Here is a 19454-nt window from a genome sequence, read left to right as displayed (position 1 = left end):
CTCTGACAGTGCGGCACTCCCTCAGTACTGACCCTCTGACAGTGCCGCACTCCCTCAGTACTGACCCCCTGACAGTGCAGCACTCCCTCAGTACTGACCCTCTGACAGTGCAGCACTCCCTCAGTACTGACCCTCTGACAGTGCGGCACTCTCTCAGTACTGACCCTCTGAGAGTGCGGACTCCCTCAGTACTGACCCTCTGACAGTGTGGCACTCCCTCAGTACTGACCCTCTGACAGTGCGGGGCTCCCTCAGCACTGACCCTCTGACAGTGCGGCACTCCCTCAGTACTGACCCTCTGACAGTGCGGCACTCCCTCAGTACTGACCCTCTGACAATGCGGCACTCCCTCAGTACTGACCCTCTGACAGTGCAGCACTCCCTCAGTACTGACCCTCTGACAGTGCGGCACTCCCTCAGTACTGACCCTCTGACAGTGCGGCACTCCCTCAGTACTGACCCTCTGACAGTGCGGCACTCCCTCAGTACTGACCCTCTGACAGTGCAGCACTCCCTCAGTACTGACCCTCTGACAGTGCGGCACTCCCTCAGTACTGACCCTCTGACAGTGCGGCACTCCCTCAGTACTGACCCTCTGACAGTGCGGCACTCCCTCAGCACTGACCCTCTGACAGTGCGGCACTCCCTCAGTACTGACCCTCTGACAGTGCGGCACTCACTCAGTACTGACCCTCTGACAGTGCGGCACTCCCTCGGTACTGACCCTCTGACAGTGCGGCACTCCCTCAGTACTGACCCTCTGACAGTGCGGCACTCCCTCAGTACTGACCCTCTGACAGTGCGGCACTGCCTCAGCACTGACCCTCTGACAATGCGGCACTCCCTCAGTACTGACCCTCTGACAGTGCGGCACTCCCTCAGTACTGACCCTCTGACAATGCGGCACTCCCTCAGTACTGACATTCTGACAGTGCGGTACTCCCTCAGTACTGACCCTCTGACAGTGCGGCACTCCCTCAGTACTGACCCTCTGACAGTGCAGCACTCCCTCAGTACTGACCCTCTGACAGTGCGGCACTCCCTCAGTACTGACTCTCTGACAGTGCGGCACTGCCTCAGCACTGACCCTCTGACAATGCGGCACTCCCTCAGTACTGACCCTCTGACAGTGTGGCACTCCCTCAGTACTGACCCTCTGACAGTGCAGCACTCCCAGTACTGACACTCTGACAGTGCGGCACTCCCTCAGTACTGACCCTCTGACAGTGCAGCACTCTCTCAGTACTGACCCTCTGACAGTGCGGCACTCCCTCAGCACTGACCCTCTGACAGTGCAGCACTCCCTCAGTACTGACCCTCTGACAGTGTGGCCCTCCCTCAGTACTGACCCTCTGACAGTGCGGCACTCCCTCAGTACTGACCCTCTGACAGTGTGGCCCTCCCTCAGTACTGACCCTCTGACAGTGCGGCACTCCCTCAGTACTGACCCTCTGACAGTGCGGCACTCCCTCAGTACTGACCCTCTGACAGTGCGGCACTCCCTTAGTACTGACCCTCTGACAGTGCGGCACTCCCTCAGTACTGACCCTCTGACAGTGCAGCACTCCCTCAGTACTGACCCTCTGACAGTGCAGCGCTCCCTCAGTACTGACCCTCTGACAGTGCGGCACTTCCTCAGTACTGACCCTCTGACAGTGCAGCACTCCCTCAGTACTGACCCTCTGACAGTGCAGCACTCCCTCAGTACTGACCCTCTGACAGTGCGGCACACCCTCAGTACTGCCCGTCTGACAGTGCGGCACTCCCTCAGTACTGACTCTCTGACAGTGCGGCACTCCCTCAGTACTGACTCTCTGACAGTGCAGCACTCCCTCAGTACTGACCCTCTGACAGTGCGGCACTCCCTCAGTACTGACCCTCTGACAGTGCAGCACTCCCTCAGTACTGACCCACTGACAGTGCGGCACTCCCTCAGTACTGACCCTCTGACAGTGCGGCACTCCCTCAGTACTGACCCTCTGACAGTGCAGCACTCCCTCAGTACTGACCCTCTGACACTGCAGCACTCCCTCAGTACTGACCCTCTGACAGTGCGGCACTCCCTCAGTACTGACCCTCTGACAGTGCAGCACTCCCTCAGTACTGACCCTCTGACAGTGTGGCACTCCCTCAGTACTGACCCTCTGACAGTGCGGGGCTCCCTCAGCACTGACCCTCTGACAGTGCGGCACTCCCTCAGTACTGACCCTCTGACAGTGCGGCACTCCCTCAGTACTGACCCTCTGACAATGCGGCACTCCCTCAGTACTGACCCTCTGACAGTGCAGCACTCCCTCAGTACTGACCCTCTGACAGTGCGGCACTCCCTCAGTACTGACCCTCTGACAGTGCGGCACTCCCTCAGTACTGACCCTCTGACAGTGCGGCACTCCCTCAGTACTGACCCTCTGACAGTGCAGCACTCCCTCAGTACTGACCCTCTGACAGTGCGGCACTCCCTCAGTACTGACCCTCTGACAGTGCGGCACTCCCTCAGTACTGACCCTCTGACAGTGCGGCACTCCCTCAGCACTGACCCTCTGACAGTGCGGCACTCCCTCAGTACTGACCCTCTGACAGTGCGGCACTCACTCAGTACTGACCCTCTGACAGTGCGGCACTCCCTCGGTACTGACCCTCTGACAGTGCGGCACTCCCTCAGTACTGACCCTCTGACAGTGCGGCACTCCCTCAGTACTGACCCTCTGACAGTGCGGCACTGCCTCAGCACTGACCCTCTGACAATGCGGCACTCCCTCAGTACTGACCCTCTGACAGTGCGGCACTCCCTCAGTACTGACCCTCTGACAGTGCGGCGCTCCCTCAGTACTGACCCTCTGACAGTGCGGCACTCCCTCAGTACTGACCCTCTGACAATGCGGCACTCCCTCAGTACTGACATTCTGACAGTGCGGTACTCCCTCAGTACTGACCCTCTGACAGTGCGGCACTCCCTCATTACTGACCCTCTGACAGTGCAGCACTCCCTCAGTACTGACCCTCTGACAGTGCGGCACTCCCTCAGTACTGACCTCTCTGACAGTGCGGCACTGCCTCAGCACTGACCCTCTGACAATGCGGCACTCCCTCAGTACTGACCCTCTGACAGTGTGGCACTCCCTCAGTACTGACCCTCTGATAGTGCAGCACTCCCAGTACTGACCCTCTGACAGTGCGGCACTCCCTCAGTACTGACCCTCTGACAGTGCAGCACTCCCTCAGTACTGACCCTCTGACAGTGCGGCACTCCCTCAGCACTGACCCTCTGACAGTGCAGCACTCCCTCAGTACTGACCCTCTGACAGTGTGGCCCTCCCTCAGTACTGACCCTCTGACAGTGCGGCACTCCCTCAGTACTGACCCTCTGACAATGTGGCCCTCCCTCAGTACTGACCCTCTGACAGTGCGGCACTCCCTCAGTACTGACCCTCTGACAGTGCGGCACTCCCTCAGTACTGACCCTCTGACAGTGCGGCACTCCCTTAGTACTGACCCTCTGACAGTGCGGCACTCCCTCAGTACTGACCCTCTGACAGTGCAGCACTCCCTCAGTACTGACCCTCTGACAGTGCAGCGCTCCCTCAGTACTGACCCTCTGACAGTGCGGCACTCCTCAGTACTGACCCTCTGACAGTGCAGCACTCCCTCAGTACTGACCCTCTGACAGTGCAGCACTCCCTCAGTACTGACTCTCTGACAGTGCGGCACTCCCTCAGTACTGACCCTCTGACAGTGCGGCACTCCCTCAGTACTGACCCTCTGACAGTGCGGCACTCCCTCAGTACTGACTCTCTGACAGTGCGGCACTCCCTCAGTACTGACCCTCTGACAGTGCGGCACTCCCTCAGTACTGACCCTCTGACAGTGCGGCACTCCCTCAGTACTGACCCTCTGACAGTGCAGCACTCCCTCAGTACTGACCCTCTGACAGTGCAGCACTCCCTCAGTACTGACCCTCTGACAGTGCGGCACATCCCTCAGTACTGCCCCTCTGACAGTGCGGCACTCCCTCAGTACTGACTCTCTGACAGTGCGGCACTCCCTCAGTACTGACTCTCTGACAGTGCAGCACTCCCTCAGTACTGACCCTCTGACAGTGCGGCACTCCCTCAGTACTGACCCTCTGACAGTGCAGCACTCCCTCAGTACTGACCCTCTGACAGTGTGGCCCTCCCTCAGTACTGACCCTCTGACAGTGCGGCACTCCCTCAGTACTGACCCTCTGACAATGTGGCCCTCCCTCAGTACTGACCCTCTGACAGTGCGGCACTCCCTCAGTACTGACCCTCTGACAGTGCGGCACTCCCTCAGTACTGACCCTCTGACAGTGCGGCACTCCCTTAGTACTGACCCTCTGACAGTGCGGCACTCCCTCAGTACTGACCCTCTGACAGTGCAGCACTCCCTCAGTACTGACCCTCTGACAGTGCAGCGCTCCCTCAGTACTGACCCTCTGACAGTGCGGCACTTCCTCAGTACTGACCCTCTGACAGTGCAGCACTCCCTCAGTACTGACCCTCTGACAGTGCAGCACTCCCTCAGTACTGACTCTCTGACAGTGCGGCACACCCTCAGTACTGACCCTCTGACAGTGCGGCACTCCCTCAGTACTGACTCTCTGACAGTGCGGCACTCCCTCAGTACTGACCTCTCTGACAGTGCAGGCACTCCCTCAGTACTGACCCTCTGACAGTGCGGCACTCCCTCAGTACTGACCCTCTGACAGTGCGGCACTCCCTCAGTACTGACCCTCTGACAGTGCGGCACTCCCTCAGTACTGACCCTCTGACAGTGCAGGCACTCCCTCAGTACTGACCCTCTGACAGTGCGGCACTCCCTCAGTACTGACCCTCTGGACAGTGCGGCACTCCCTCAGTACTGACCCTCTGACAGTGCGGTGCCTCCCTCAGTACTGACCCTCTGACAGTGCGGGCACTCCCTCAGTACTGACCCTCTGACAGTGCGGCACTCCCTCAGTACTGACCCTCTGTACAGTGCGGCACTCCCTCAGTACTGACCCTCTGACAGTGCGGCGCTCCCTCAGTACTGACCCTCTGACAGTGCGGCACTCCCTCAGTACTGACCCTCTGACTGTGTGGGGGTTGAGGCTCGGACATATGGACATTTGGAGGGGTCTCTTTTTTCTGTGTGGCTCCGCGGTCTGCGTCCGCCCATGGAGGACGGCACGGCTTCAGGTGGCCGCCGCCCTGCGCATGCGCGGACTCCGAACCGCAGTGAGGGGCCAATATTGCAGCAAAAGCTGCGACATTCACTCTGGCTCCCTGCTAGGCTGGCATAGCACAGTGGGCTAAACAGCTGGCTTGTAATTCAGAACAATGCCAGCAGCGCGGGTTCAATTCCCGTAGCAGCCTCCCCGAACAGGCGCCGGAATGTGGTGACTAGGGGCTTTTCACAGTAACTTCATGAAATGAAAAAATGAAAAAAGAACATGGCTTATTGTCACGAGTAGGCTTCAATGAAGTTACTGTGAAAAGGCCCTAGTCGCCACATTCCGGCGCCTGTTCGGGGAGGCTGGTACGGGAATCGAACCGTGCTGCTGGCCTGCTTGGTCTGCTTTAAAAGCCAGCAATTTAGCCGAGTGAGCTAAACCAGCCCTCATTGAAGTCTACTCGTGACAATAAGCGATTAGTATTATTATTAGCCCCCTGCAGGACATTGAATTAGTTCATCTTTTTTCGAGGAATTTCGGGAGTAAAGCTCCTCCGTTTTTACGTTGACATGGGGACAGTCTCACTTTGGGAGAACGTCTGAAACACTTTGGGATGTTTTACTACATAATAATAATAATCTTTATTAGTGTCACAACTAGGCTTACTCTAACACTGCAATGAGGTTACTGTGAAAAGCCCCTAGTCGCCACATTCCGGCGCCTGTTCGGGTACACAGAGGGAGAATTCAGAATGTCCAATTCACCTAACAGCACGTCTTTCGGGACTTGTGGGAGGAAACCGGAGCACCCGGAGGAAACCCACGCAGACACGGGGAGAACGTGCAGACTCCGCACAGACAGTGACCCAGCGGGGAATCGAACCTGGGTCCCTGCCACAGTGCTAGCCACTGTGCTACCGTGCTACCGGTTACATTGCTGCTATATAAATGCAGGTTTTGATCATTTCCCATTTCCCTGCAGTTCAAGATTAGTTGAGTGTTATTATTGAGGCTCTAATGCTTCTCACTAACCCCTTTGTCCTTCTCAACATTCACACGGATGGTCTTTCTGGGGTGTATCAGCTATTTGACTACAGTTAGCATCACACCTGAATCCTGGACACGGTGCTGCCTGCCTCATGTCAATCCAATGCCAGCTCTCTGGCAGGGTTTCTGGACTTGGGATGAGGAAGCACAGATTCTTTCCCATCCCCTTGCCGGGCAGTTGTCCCCATCCGTACAACAACTCCAGCTGAGCTCAGGTAACAGAGGAACGACCGAGGGCTGGGCCTGTCCCTACTCTGGCTCTGTTGACTGTCAGCAGAACTGTTTCCGCCTGGTCACGGACAGGCCCGTCACTGGAAACAGGACTGTATTTATTTATTGAGACCATCAGAAATAGGAGCAGGAGGAGGCCATTTGGCACCTTGAGCCTGTTCCGCCATTCTATAGGATCATGGCTGATCCCAACATTCCGCATGCCCACCTTCCTGCCCTTTCCCCGTCAGCTTGGATCCCTTTACTGATCGAGAATTTGTGTCTCTGGCGCAATGGTTAGCCCTGCTGCCTCACGGCGCTGAGGTCCCAGGTTCGATCCCCACTCTGGGTCACTGTCCGTGTGGAGTTTGCACATTCTCCCCGTGCCTGCGTGGGTTTCACCCCCACAACCCAAAGATGTGCAGGGCAGGTGGATTGGCCATGCTAAACTGCCCCTTAATTGGAAAAATGAATTGGGTACTCTAAATTTATATTAAAAAAGAATCTCTCAGTCAGTCAGTCGCACGGAGTTCCAAAGGCTCAAACCCCCCGTGAAGAAATTCCTCCTCATCCCAGTCTTTAAATTAGCCCCCCTCTTTATTCTGAGGCTGCGCCCTCCGCTCCGAGACCCTCCCATGAGGGGAAACATCCTCTCAGCATTTCCCCTGTCGCGTCCCCTTAAGAATCCGACCCCACCTGGATTTGGGACAGCCCCTTGGCCATTGCTGCTAATTGTGTGCCTGTGTTTGCATTCTGATGTCGTGAGGTTTCCGGTATTGTCACCCTCCGACTTGTCTCCCTGTCAGTGCAGAGAGTCCGGAGCGAGGAAGGAGCAGTCACTCGGAATCCCAGCGGCAGGTCACGGGGTCAAACCCAGGCAGGAAGGGCGGGCTGGGAGCTGAGGCCACAACCCTTCACAAACCTCAGCAAAGCCTGTGACTCACGGCATGCAGCCGATACATTTACAACAAGAGCCAAGTTACATCCATGCAGCGTTTTAATGGCACCCACGTGGACCACAAAGACTGGATTCTCTCCCCCTCCCACGGCAGGTTCCTCTCCAGCCCAGAGCAGATGTCCTGAACGCTGGCACTGGGCTGGCAACACAGCCGCCTGGACTCTCACTCCTTGCCATGAAGAATTGTGTCAATTTCCCATCACTATACTGCCTCCTACGGCCACGACATTCTTATCCGCTCCCCCCCCCCCCCCCCTTGACTGTTTTCCTGTAGCAGCACCCCCCCCCCCCCATTGACTGGTTCCCTGTAGCACCCCCCCCCCCCCCCCATTGACTGGTTTCCTGTAGCAAGCTGGCAGAACCTCAAACCGACTGAACAATTGCAGAGGCTGAACTCCTGCTCTCTGAGTCCACTTAATAATAATAATCTTTATTAGTGTCACGAGTATGCTTACATATACAGTGCAATGAAGTTCCTGTGAAAATCGCCCAGTCGTCACATTTGTTTTAAAAGGAGCACCTTCCAGGAGGAGAGAGGGAGGTAGCGGGATTTAGGGAGGGAGATCCCGAGAGTGGGGCCCAGGGAGCTGAATGGGTGGCCGCCAGTGTTGGGAGCGAGGGGTGTGGAGTGTGGGCCGTGGGGTAGGGGGGGGGGGTGTGGGGTGGGGAGGTGGGATTGTGTGGGGTGGGTTGGGGATGTGGGGAGGGGGTGTGTGGGGGAGGGGAGGGTGGCGGAGAGGGATGTGTGGGGAGGGGGATGTGGGGTGGGGTTAGGGGGGTGAGGTGGGGGAAGGGGGATGGGGTGCGGGAGGGGAGGTGGGATGTGGGGTGAGGGAGCGGTGAGGTGGGGGAGAGGGGTGGGATGGGGAGGGGGTGTGATGTGGGGGCGTGGGGAGTAGACAGGGGGTGTATGGGGTAGGGGAGGGGGAGTGGGGGGAGGGGGGTGTGGGAGGGGGTGTGGGCTGGCGGAGCGGGGTGTGGGCTGGGGGAGGGGGTGAGATGGGGGAGGGGTGTGGGCTGGGGGAAGGGGTACGGGCTGGTGGAGGGGGGTGAGGTGGGGGAGGGGGTGTGGGCTGGGGGAGGGGGTGGGGGAGGGGGGCGGTTGGGGTGGGGGAGGGGGGCGGTTGGGGTGGGGGAGGGGGGATGGGATGGGGAGGGGGTGGGGGGAGGGGTGGGGAGGGGGGATGGGACGGGGTGGGGGAGGGGGGTGTTGGCTGGGGGAGGGGAGGGGGTTGGGGAGGGGGGAGGGGATGGGGAGGGGTTTGGGTTGGGGGAGGGGGGGCGGGGTGGGGGATGGGGAGGGGGTTGGGGAGGGGGATGGGGGGGCAGGATGGGGGTGGGGAGGGGGGGCGGGGTGGGGAGGTGGAGGGGTTTGGGTTGGGGGAGGGGGGGGTGGGTGGAGGCTGGGGAGGGGGTTGGGGAGGGGGTTGGGTTGGGGAGGGGGAGGGGGGCGGGTGGAGGATGGGGAGGGGGTTGGGGTTGGGGAGGGGGCGGGATGGGGAGGGGGTTGGGGTGGGGAGGGGGTGTGGGCTGGGGGAGGGGGGTGAGATGGGGGAGGGGGGGAACGGGATGGGGAGGGGGTTGGGGAGGGGGTTGGGGAGGGGGAGGGGGTTGGGGAGGGGGAGGGGGGGGTGGGGGGGGAGGTGGGGTGGGGAGTGGGGGTGGGGGAGGGGGGTTGGGGTGGGGAGGGGGAGGGGAGTGGGGTTGGGGGGGGGGAGGGGGGGTGGGTGGGGGGGGGGAGGGGAGGCGGGTGGGGGAGGGGGGGCGGGAGGGGGAGGGGGGGCGGGGGTTGGGGTGGGGGAGGGGGTTGGGGTGGGGGAGGGGGAGGGTGTGGGGAGGGGGTGGGTTGGGGGAGGGGGGGCGGGATGGGGAGGGGGAGGGGGGGCGAGATGGGGAGGGGGTTGGTGTTGGGGGAGGGGGAGGGGGCGGGATGGGGAGGGGGTTGGGGTGGGGAGGGGGAGGGGGGCGGGATGGGGAGGGGGTTGGGGTGGGGAGGGGGAGGGGGTTGGGGAGGGGGAGGGGAGGGGGTTGGGGTGGGGAGGGGGAGGGGGGCGGGAGGGGGAGGGGGGCGGGGGTTGGGGTGGGGGAGGGGGAGGGGAGTGGGGTGGGGAGGGGGGGGTGGGGAGGGGGAGGGGGTTGGGGTGGGGGAGTTTGGGGAGGGGGAGGGGGGTTGGGGTGGGGGAGGGGGTTGGGAGGAGGTTGGGGAGGGGGAGGGGGGTTGGGGTGGGGGAGGGGGTTGGGGAGGGGGTTGGGGAGGGGGAGGGGGTTGGGGAGGGGGAGGAGGTTGGGGTGGGGGAGTTTGGGGAGGGGGAGGGGATGCGGTGCCAGTTGGGACAATAGAGTTTTGGGTGAGTTTGGAGGTTGGTGGGAATGGCAGCGTACTTACTCGTCGTGCAGCCGGCTCCGAAGAATCCATGGGGGCAGCGACAGACTCCAGGTCGCACACAGATTTCCTCCGGACGGCAGGAATGTGGTTCCTGACAGACGGCTGCACAGAGAGAACGGGAAGATTTGCATTTATTTCCATACCGTCCCCGCTGGTTTCAAAATATATCAGCGTGCTTTCCAGCCAATGACACGTCTTTAACTCCCAAAGCCCCACACAACAACCCTGTGACCCAATAGTTCCCCCGGTCCTTGCTGTGGTCAATCTGGGTGCAATGCCGTCTCCAAGGAGGGACTTCGTTCATTTCGCGAGTGTTCTACTGATAAATCACGTCAAGTTGTTCAGTCTCAGCATCACAGAATCCCTATTGTGCGGAAGGAGGCCATTTGGCCCATCGAGTCGTTACTGACCCGCACATCTTTGGACTGTGGGAGAAAACCGGAGCACCCGGAGGAAACCCACGCAGACACGGGGAGAACGTGCAGACTCCGCACAGACAGTGACCCAAGCCGGGAATCGAGCCCGGGACCCTGATGCTGTGAGGCAGTGGTGCTAACCACTGTACCGCCATTAACCATTAGCACTGCCTCCACCATCTTTGTTGCCTCTTTGTCACCACTAACCCCACCTCCCCCTCCCCACCCGCAGGGACAGGTCGGGATGGCTGATCAATGATCTCGTCCTTGACAATCACATCTCAGGAAATAATAAACAGAACTGGATTGAGACGGGTGTTGATGACAATCCTTGCTCTGTCACCACATGATAAACCCAAACTACACTCTCACCTGGAGGGAAACTGGACTAATTAGATTCAACGGCTAGTTAGCTGGTTATAGCTAACCAATCGTCCATTTACTGTTACCATAGCCAATCTTATCCACTCAGTTCACTGCCCAATAAAATCCCTCCCAGATCCTTAATCAATCACATCACTCAACTCTTCCCGACATTCTTAATCAAGGGGACGCAAATGGTGTCAGTCAGTTATAGCAAGGTCACAGGTCAGAGGTCTAGGGCGCAATTCTCCCAAAGGGAGACAAACAGCCGACGCCGGAGTGAAACCCGGAGTGTTTCAGTCTGCGTCGGAGGCCACTCCTCACCCCCTATTCTCCTCCCCTCCCCCCCCCCCCCCCCCCCCCCCCCACCCCCCCCCCCGGGGGGGGCTAGGAGCGGCGGTGCGTGAATTCCGAGCGGCCGGCCTTAACGCTTGCGTCAAAGCGGCGCGCCGGGAATGATGCGGCCGGCGGCGCCTAAGTGATGTCACCCGCGCATGTGCAAGTTGCCGTCTTTCCCTCCGCTGCCCCGCAAGACATGGCGGCTTGATCTTGCGGGGCGGCGGAGGGAAAAGAGTGCGTCTTTCAGAGACGCCGGCCCGACGATCGGTCGGCATCGATCACGGGCCAGACACCTGCTGAGCACGGCCGCGGTGCTCGATCCTCCCTCCGCCCCCCACAGGCCCCCCACACAGCGGTCCCGCGCTGTTCACTCCGGCAGCGACCGGGTATGGTTGGCGCCAGCATGAACCGGTCGGGTTCAGCAGGCCGCTCGGCCCATCCGGGCCGGAGAATCGTCAGTCGCCGTGAGAAACGGCGAGCGGCGATTCTCCGAGCGGCCTGTCGCAAAACGCGACACACCATTTTGGTGGGGGGGGGGAGAGGAGAATCACGGGGGGTGCCAGGGCGACGTGGCGGGATTCGCCCGGCCCTCCCGCGATTCTCCCACTCGGCATGGGGTGCGGAGAATCGCGCCCCTTGTGACACCATCAGCTCTCAGTGTCAACAGAAAAGAATTGTTTGACATTGTTTGCAGTGAGTTAATCACCTACCGATGGTGCATTCATTCCCTTGCTGCCTCCAACCCGGGCAGCAGCTCCAACTGGGGGGAGTCCTATAAGGAAAAGGAGAACGAGAGAGAATCAATTCGGCTAATGTCTCAGGACCCCACACACACACACACACTTCAAACATATTCACCCAGATTTATTCCACACTCACTGCTTTCTCTGAATTGCATTCCATGGTCTCGGAATTTGGGAATGGCTATTCTTATAGCTTTTGCTTCATTGATCAATAAATTCTAGTACACAACAGTCTGCACAATCTGGGGGATTGAGCAACTGGAGGTAACGGCACGGTAGCACAGTGGTTAGCACTGTTGCTTCACTGCTCCAGGGTCCCAGGTTCAATTCCCGGCTTGGGTCACTGTCTGTGCGGAGTCTGCACCTTCTCCCCGTGTCTGTGTGGGTTTCCTCCGGGTGCTCCGGTTTCCTCCCACATGTCCCGAAAGACGTGCTGTTAGGTGAATTGGACATTCTGAATTCTCCCTCTGTGTACCCGAACAGGCGCCGGAATGTGGCGACTGGGGGATTTTCACAGTAACTTCATTCCAGTGTTAATGTCAGCCTACTTGTGACAATAAGATTATTATTATTCTTATCTGGGACTGGCTGGGAACAGAGAATGAAAGTTTCAAACAATGCGACTCTTGCAATACTCACTTTGGACACCAGCTGCTCCACTCCAATGCATGGTGACACTATTGGCTGCATCCAATACAGGGGTTCACATGGCAACCATGTCCCATTCTATCTCCTGATGCAAGACGGGCTGATGGGCCACGATGGACATGGAGCAGAGGGATGTGTGTTGTGTGTTGGCCTCAGTACCATACTGAATGGCGCATTTCCCAATAGAACCACAATTTGGAGTGTGGAATTAGCAACCAAGAGCCAATCAGGAGGCGGGAGAAGGTCACATTGTACAAGTCAAGGTGTCAGCCCAACCCTCCCCTCCTGACCCATCCCTCACCCCTAATCTCTACACCTCCACCAGCCACTTCCCTACTCCAGTCACACACCCCCACCCCTTTATCCTTTTTCCTCTGCCTTCCTTCCCATCCTCACCTCCGTTTCCTGCCCTGTCCCGGCCCCATTCCTTTTTCATCCTTCTCCCAACCCACTCTGTCCTCTGCCCCCCTCTTCTTCCATTTCTTCAATGACCCTTCCCCTCCCCACAAACTGGAGATCCAACAGTGTTCCACCCTGTATCATATGGCATGGATATCTGTAGGAGGTTATGGATATCTATATGGAGGGGTGAGGGATGTGTATGGTGAGAGTATATGTCTATAGGGTGGGGTTAGATATCTATACAGTGCCATTGAATATCAATTGTGTGGGTTTAGATATCTTTACAGTGTGCTCAGATATATATAGTGTGGAGTTCAATTTCTGTGGTGAGGTGTTGGATATCTATAGGATGAGGTTGTGTATATATAGTGTGGGTTTGGATATCTATAGTGTGAGTTTGGATATCTATAGTGTGGGTTTGGCTATTGATAGTGTGGAGTTGGATATCTATAGTGTGAGTTTGATATCTATAGTGTGAGTTTGGATATCTATAGTGTGAGTTTGGATATCTATAGTGTGGGTTTAGATATCTATAGTGTGAGTTTGGATATCTATAGCGTGAGTTTGGATATCTATAGTGTGGGTTTGGATATCTATAGTGTGGGTTTGGATATCTATAGTGTGGGTTTGGATATCTATAGTGTGGAGTTGGATATCTATAGTGTGAGTTTGGATATCTATAGTGTGGGGTTGGATATCTATAGTGTGGGTTTGGATATCTATAGTGTGGGTTTGGATATCTATAGTGTGAGTTTGGATATCTATAGTGTGGAGTTGGATATCTATAGCGTGAGTTTGGATATCTATAGTGTGGAGTTGGATATCTATAGTGTGGGTTTGGATATCTATAGTGTGGAGTTGGATATCTATAGTGTGGGTTTGGATATCTATAGTGTGAGTTTGGATATCTATAGTGTGGGTTTGGATATCTATAGTGTGGGTTTGGATATCTATAGTGTGGGTTTGGGTATCTATAGTGTGGGTTTAGATATCTATAGTGTGGAGTTGGATATCTATAGTGTGGATTTGGATATCTATAGTGTGGGTTTGGATATCTATAGTGTGGGTTTGGATATCTATAGTGTGGAGTTGGATATCTATAGTGTGGGTTTGGATATCTATAGTGTGGGTTTGGATATCTATAGTGTGGAGTTGGATATCTATAGTGTGGGTTTGGATATCTATAGTGTGGAGTTGGATATCTATAGTGTGGGTTTGTATATCTATAGTGTGGAGTTGGATATCTATAGAGTGGGTTTGGATATCTATAGTGTGGGTTGGATATCTATAGTGTGGGTTTGGATATCTATAGCGTGAGTTTGGATGTCTATAGTGTGAGTTTGGATATCTATAGTGTGGGTTTGGATATCTATAGTGTGGGGTTGGATATCTATAGTGTGGGTTTAGATATCTATAGTGTGGAGTTGGATATCTATAGTGTGAGTTTGGATATCTGTAGTGTGGAGTTGGATATCTATAGTGTGGAGTTGGATATCTATAGTGTGGGTTTGGATATCTATAGTGTGGGTTTGGATGTCTATAGTGTGGGTTTGGATATCTATAGTGTGGAGTTGGATATCTATAGTGTGGAGTTGGATATCTATAGTGTGGAGTTGGATATCTATAGTGTGGAGTTGGATATCTATAGTGTGGGTTTGGATATCTATAGTGTGGGTTTGGATATCTATAGTGTGGAGTTGGATATCTATAGTGTGGAGTTGGATATCTATAGTGTGAGTTTGGATATCTATAGTGTGAGTTTGGATATCTATAGTGTGGGGTTGGATATCTATAGTGTGAGTTTGGATATCTACAGTGTGGAGTTGGATGTCTATAGTGTGAGTTTATATATCTATAGTGTGGGTTTGGATATCTATAGCGTGGAGTTGGATATCGATATTGTGAGTTTATCGTTTGGGTTTGGATACCTATAGTGTGTGTTTGCATTTCTATAGTGTCAGTTTGGGTATATATAGTGTGTGTTTGGATATATGTAGTGTGGGTTTGGAAATTTATAGTGTGGAGTTGGATATCTATAGTGTGAGTTTGGATATCTATAGTGTGGAGTTGGATATCTATAGTGTGGGTTTGGAAATCTATAGTGTGGGTTCCAATATCTATAGTGTGGAGTTGGAAGTCTATAGTGTGAGTTTGGATATCTATAGTGTGGGTTTGGATATCTATAGTGTGGAGTTGGATATCTATAGTGTGGAGTTGGATATCTATAGTGTGTGTTTGGATATCTATAGTGTGAGTTTGGATATCTATAGTGTGGGTTTGGATATCTATAGTGTGGGGTTGGATATCTATAGTGTGGAGTTGGATATCTATAGTGTGAGTTTGGATATCTATAGTGTGAGTTTGGAAATCTATAGTGTGCGTTTGGATATCTATAGTGTGGAGTTGGATATCTATAGTGTGAGTTCGGATATCTATAGTGTGAGTTGAGATATCTATAGTGTGGGTTCGGTCATCTATAATTTGGGTTTGGATATCTATAGTGTGAGTTTGGATATCTATAGTGTGAGTTTGGAAATCTATAGTGTGGGGTTGGATATCTATAGTGTGGACGTGGAAATCTATAGTGTGGAGTTGGATATCTATAGTGTGTGTTTGGATATCTATAGTGTGAGTTTGGATATCTATAGTGTGGGTTTGGATATCTATAGTGTGTGTTTGGATATCTATAGTGTGGGTTCGGATATCTATAGTGTGGAGTTGGATATCTATAGTGTGGGTTTGGATATCCATAGTGTGGAGTTGGATATCTATAGTCTGGGGTTGGATATCTATAGTGTGTGTTCGTATATCTATAGTGTGAGTTCGGATATCTATAGTGAGAGTTGAGATATCTATAATGTGGGTTCAGATATCTATAATTTGGGTTTGGATATCTATAGTGTGAGTATGGATATCTATAGGGTGGGTTTCGATATCTATGGTGTGGGTTTGTATATCTATACTGTGAGTTTGGACATCTACAGTGTGGAGTTGGATGTCTATAGTGTGAGTTTGGATATCTATAGTGTGAGTTTGGATATCTATAGTGTGATTTTGGATATCTATAGTGTGAGTTTGGATATCTATAGTGTGTGTTTGGATTTCTATAGTGTGAGTTTGGATATATACAGTGTGTGTGTTTGGATATATGTAGCGTGGGTTTGGAAATCTATAGTGTGGGTTTGGATATCTATAGTGTGGAGTTGGATATCTATAGTGTGGAGTTGGATATCTAAAGTGTGTGTTCGTATATCTATAGTGTGATTTGATATATCTATAGTGTTGGTTCAGATATCTATAATTTGGGTTTGGATATCTATAGTGTGAGTTTGGATATCTATAGGGTGGGTTTCAATATCTATAGTGTGGGTTTGTATATCTATAGTGTGAGTTTGGATATATATAGTGTGAGTTTGGATATCTATAGTGTGGGTTTGGATATATATAGTGTGGGTTTGGATATCTATAGTGTGGGTTTGGATATCTATAGTGTGGGTTTGGATATCTATAGTGTGGAGTTGGATATCGATATTGTGAGTTTATCATGTGGGTTTCGATACCTATAGTGTGTGTTTGCATTTCTATAGTGTGAGTTTGGGTATATATAGTGTGTGTTTGGATATATGTAGTGTGGGTTCGGATATCTATAGTGTGGGTTTGGATATCTATAGTGTGGGTTCGGATATCTATAGTGTGGAGTTGGATATCTATAGTGTGGGTTTGGATATCTATAGTGTGGGGTTGGATATCTATAGTGTGGAGTTGGATATCTATAGTGTGGGTTTGGATATCTATAGTGTGGAGTTGGATATCTATAGTGTGGGTTTGGATATCTATGGTGTGGAGTTGGATATCTATAGTGTGGGTTTGGATCTCTATAGTGTGGGTTTGGAAATCTATAGTGTGGGTTTCGATATCTATAGTGTGGGTTCGGATATCTATAGTGTGTGTTTGGATATATGTAGTGTGAGTTTGGATATCTATAGTGTGGAGTTGGATATCTATAGTGTGGAGTTGGATATCTATAGTGTGGGTTTGGAAATCTATAGTGTGGGTTTCGATATCTATAGTGTGGGTTCGGATATCTATAGTGTGTGTTTGGATATATGTAGTGTGAGTTTGGATATCTATACTGTGCGTTTGGATATCTATAGTGTGGAGTTGGATATCTATAGTGTGAGTTGAGATATCTATAGTGTGTTTTCGGATATCTATAGTGTGAGTTGAGATATCTATAGTGTGGAGTTGGATATCTATAGTGTGGGTTTGGATATCTATAGTGTGGAGTTGGATATCTATAGTGTGGGTTTGGATATCTATAGTGTGAGTTGAGATATCTATAGTGTGGGTTCGGATATCTATAATTTTGGTTTGGATATCTATAGTGTGGGTTTGGATATCTATAGTGTGGGTTTGGATATCTATAGTGTGGAGTTGAATATCTATAGTGTGGGTTTGGATATCTATTTTGTGGATTTGGATATATGTAGTGTGAGTTTGGATGTCTATAGTGTGGAGTTGGATACCTATATTGTGTGTTTGGATATCTATTGTGTGGGTTACGTTATCTATAGTGTGGGTTTACATATCTATAGTGTGGAGTTGGATATTGTAGGGAGAGACACACACACAGACACACACATAGAGACACACACACGGACACACACATGGAGACACACACACAGAGACACACACACGGACACACACACAGACACAAACACATGGAGACACACACAATGACACGCACATAGACACACACATAGACACACACACACATGGAGACACACATGGAGATATGGAGACACGCACAGAGACATTCACACACACACACACCCAGGCACTCAAATAGGCGCACACACCGACACACACACAGACACACACGCACAGACACACAAACAGACACACACACACAGACACACACGCAGACACACAAACAGACACACACACACACAGACACACACACACAGACACACACACAGACACACACACACACACGAGAGACATATATTAAGGGACACACACCCTCGGAGAAACGCAAGCAGAGACGCATGCACACACTGAGACACACAGACTGAGGGACAGATAAACTGAAAGCTGGATACTGAGGGACAAACAGAGAGACACAGAGACAGGAGGGAGGCAAAGATTGAGCCCATTTGAGGCAGAGACAGCTACAGACAGAGACAAACCCTGAGCGAATCACAGGAAACCTAAAGAGGAATTTTCAACAATGGTAAAACTCTCAGCACGACTAACAGAGTGACGTTACCTTATTAATTCACACACATTGTTCCCATTCGGATTAAGTTGCTGAATGTGTGAGGTTGAGGTCAGAGGGTATAAACTGACCAGGATGAGCAGGAGTCCCATGCCAGGTCCGAGGGGGATTTGCTGTGCAGTCTCTGGGAGAGGGTTTGCCTGTTGTTTAGGTTCTTTGCCACCGCCTGGCAGCCCTGTACCCCTGAGAGGGTGGCCTCCTGGGCAAGTTACTGAGCGGCGTTGTCCTGCCTGAGTTCCGCAGATCCTGAGTCAGTGTCTGACTTCCTCGCAGGGAAATGCTGCTCCTTCCTGGGGAAGTGTGGGGCGCGCTGCACAGGTTCCTCCTATTCAAGAGCAACCAGCTCAGGAGAAACAACAAGAAACAGGATCGGGGAGATCAGATGTTAGCGTCAGGAACGTGGCGGAACCCTGAAATATCCAACTGGAGATAATCAGTCCCAAGGTCAGTCTCCATTGATATTACCACCAACTGCAACAGCAATAGAGGAGGCCAATCAGCATTGTCTCCGTGCTATCTAGCATTTCATAGAATTTACATGCAGAGAGAGGCCATTCGGCCCATCGAGTCTGCACCGGCTCTTGGAACACAACACCCTACCCAAGCCTACAGCTCCACCCAATCCTCATAACCCAATAACCCCACCCAACAGGGGCTGGTTTAGCTCACTAGGGGCTGGTTTAGCTCACTGGGCTAAATCGCTGGCTTTTAAAGCAGACCAAGCAGGCCAGCAGCACGGTTCAATTCCCGTAACAGCCTCCCCGGACAGGCGCCGGAATGTGGCGACTAGGGGCTTGTCACAGTAACTTCATTGAAGCCTACTCGTGACAATAAGCGATTTTCATTTCATTTCATTCAACACTAAGGGGAATTTATCACGGCCAATCCACCTAACCCGCACATCTTTGGACTGTGGTAGGAAACCGGAGCATCCGGAGGAAACCCACGCACACAGGGGGAGGACGTGCAGACTCTGCAAAGACAGTGACCCAAGCCGGGAATCGAACCTGGGAGCCTGGAGCTGTGAAGCAATTGTGCTAACCACAGAATTTTTAAAGTGCCAACACAGGTAGCCAAGGTGATTAATAGAATCATTCATACAATTTACAGTGCAGAAGACCCTCGGACCCCTCCATCAGAGACCTTGCCTGAAAGCTAAAGACAGTCCAGACAGTATGGTGAAAACTCACTGCATTTTCACTCAGCCTTTCCTAGCGTCTGCTACCTCTCACAGAATGTTCAAAGCAACAGTTGTTAGAAGTGCGAGATGCTTCCTGGAAAGCCCAGTACACTTCAACGGGCTGGAAATCCCTTGATCGCCTTTGAAATGCAGATCTTCCCCTCAATTCCACACAACAATACATTGTGTTAGGCATAATGTGGAGATACCGACTTTGGACGGGGGTGAGCACAGTAAGAAGTCTTACACCAGGTTAAAGTCCAACAGGTTTGTTTCAAATCACTAGCTTTTGGAGCACTGCTCCTTCCTCAGGTG

At 53.1% G+C, this 19454-nt stretch overlaps 1 protein-coding gene across 1 annotated transcript in view; it reads right to left on the bottom strand.

The window, feature by feature from the left end:
* Positions 1-18301, bottom strand: part of scarf1 (scavenger receptor class F, member 1) — a 31175-nt gene extending 12874 nt beyond the window's left edge. The window contains exons 1-3 of the mRNA XM_038813922.1: positions 17951-18301; positions 11599-11660; positions 9771-9872 (exon numbers count right to left, since the gene is read on the bottom strand). Of these exons, the coding sequence (XP_038669850.1) occupies positions 9771-9872; positions 11599-11660; positions 17951-18051 (265 nt within the window). The 5' untranslated portion in view covers positions 18052-18301. The remainder of the gene's footprint in view (positions 1-9770; positions 9873-11598; positions 11661-17950) is intronic.
* Between the last annotated feature and the right edge of the window lie 1153 nt (positions 18302-19454).

The sequence above is a fragment of the Scyliorhinus canicula genome, chromosome 12 (assembly GCF_902713615.1).
Source record: "Scyliorhinus canicula chromosome 12, sScyCan1.1, whole genome shotgun sequence".
Classification (NCBI taxonomy): Eukaryota; Metazoa; Chordata; class Chondrichthyes; order Carcharhiniformes; family Scyliorhinidae; genus Scyliorhinus; species Scyliorhinus canicula.
This window is presented reverse-complemented; position numbering and strand designations above follow the sequence as displayed.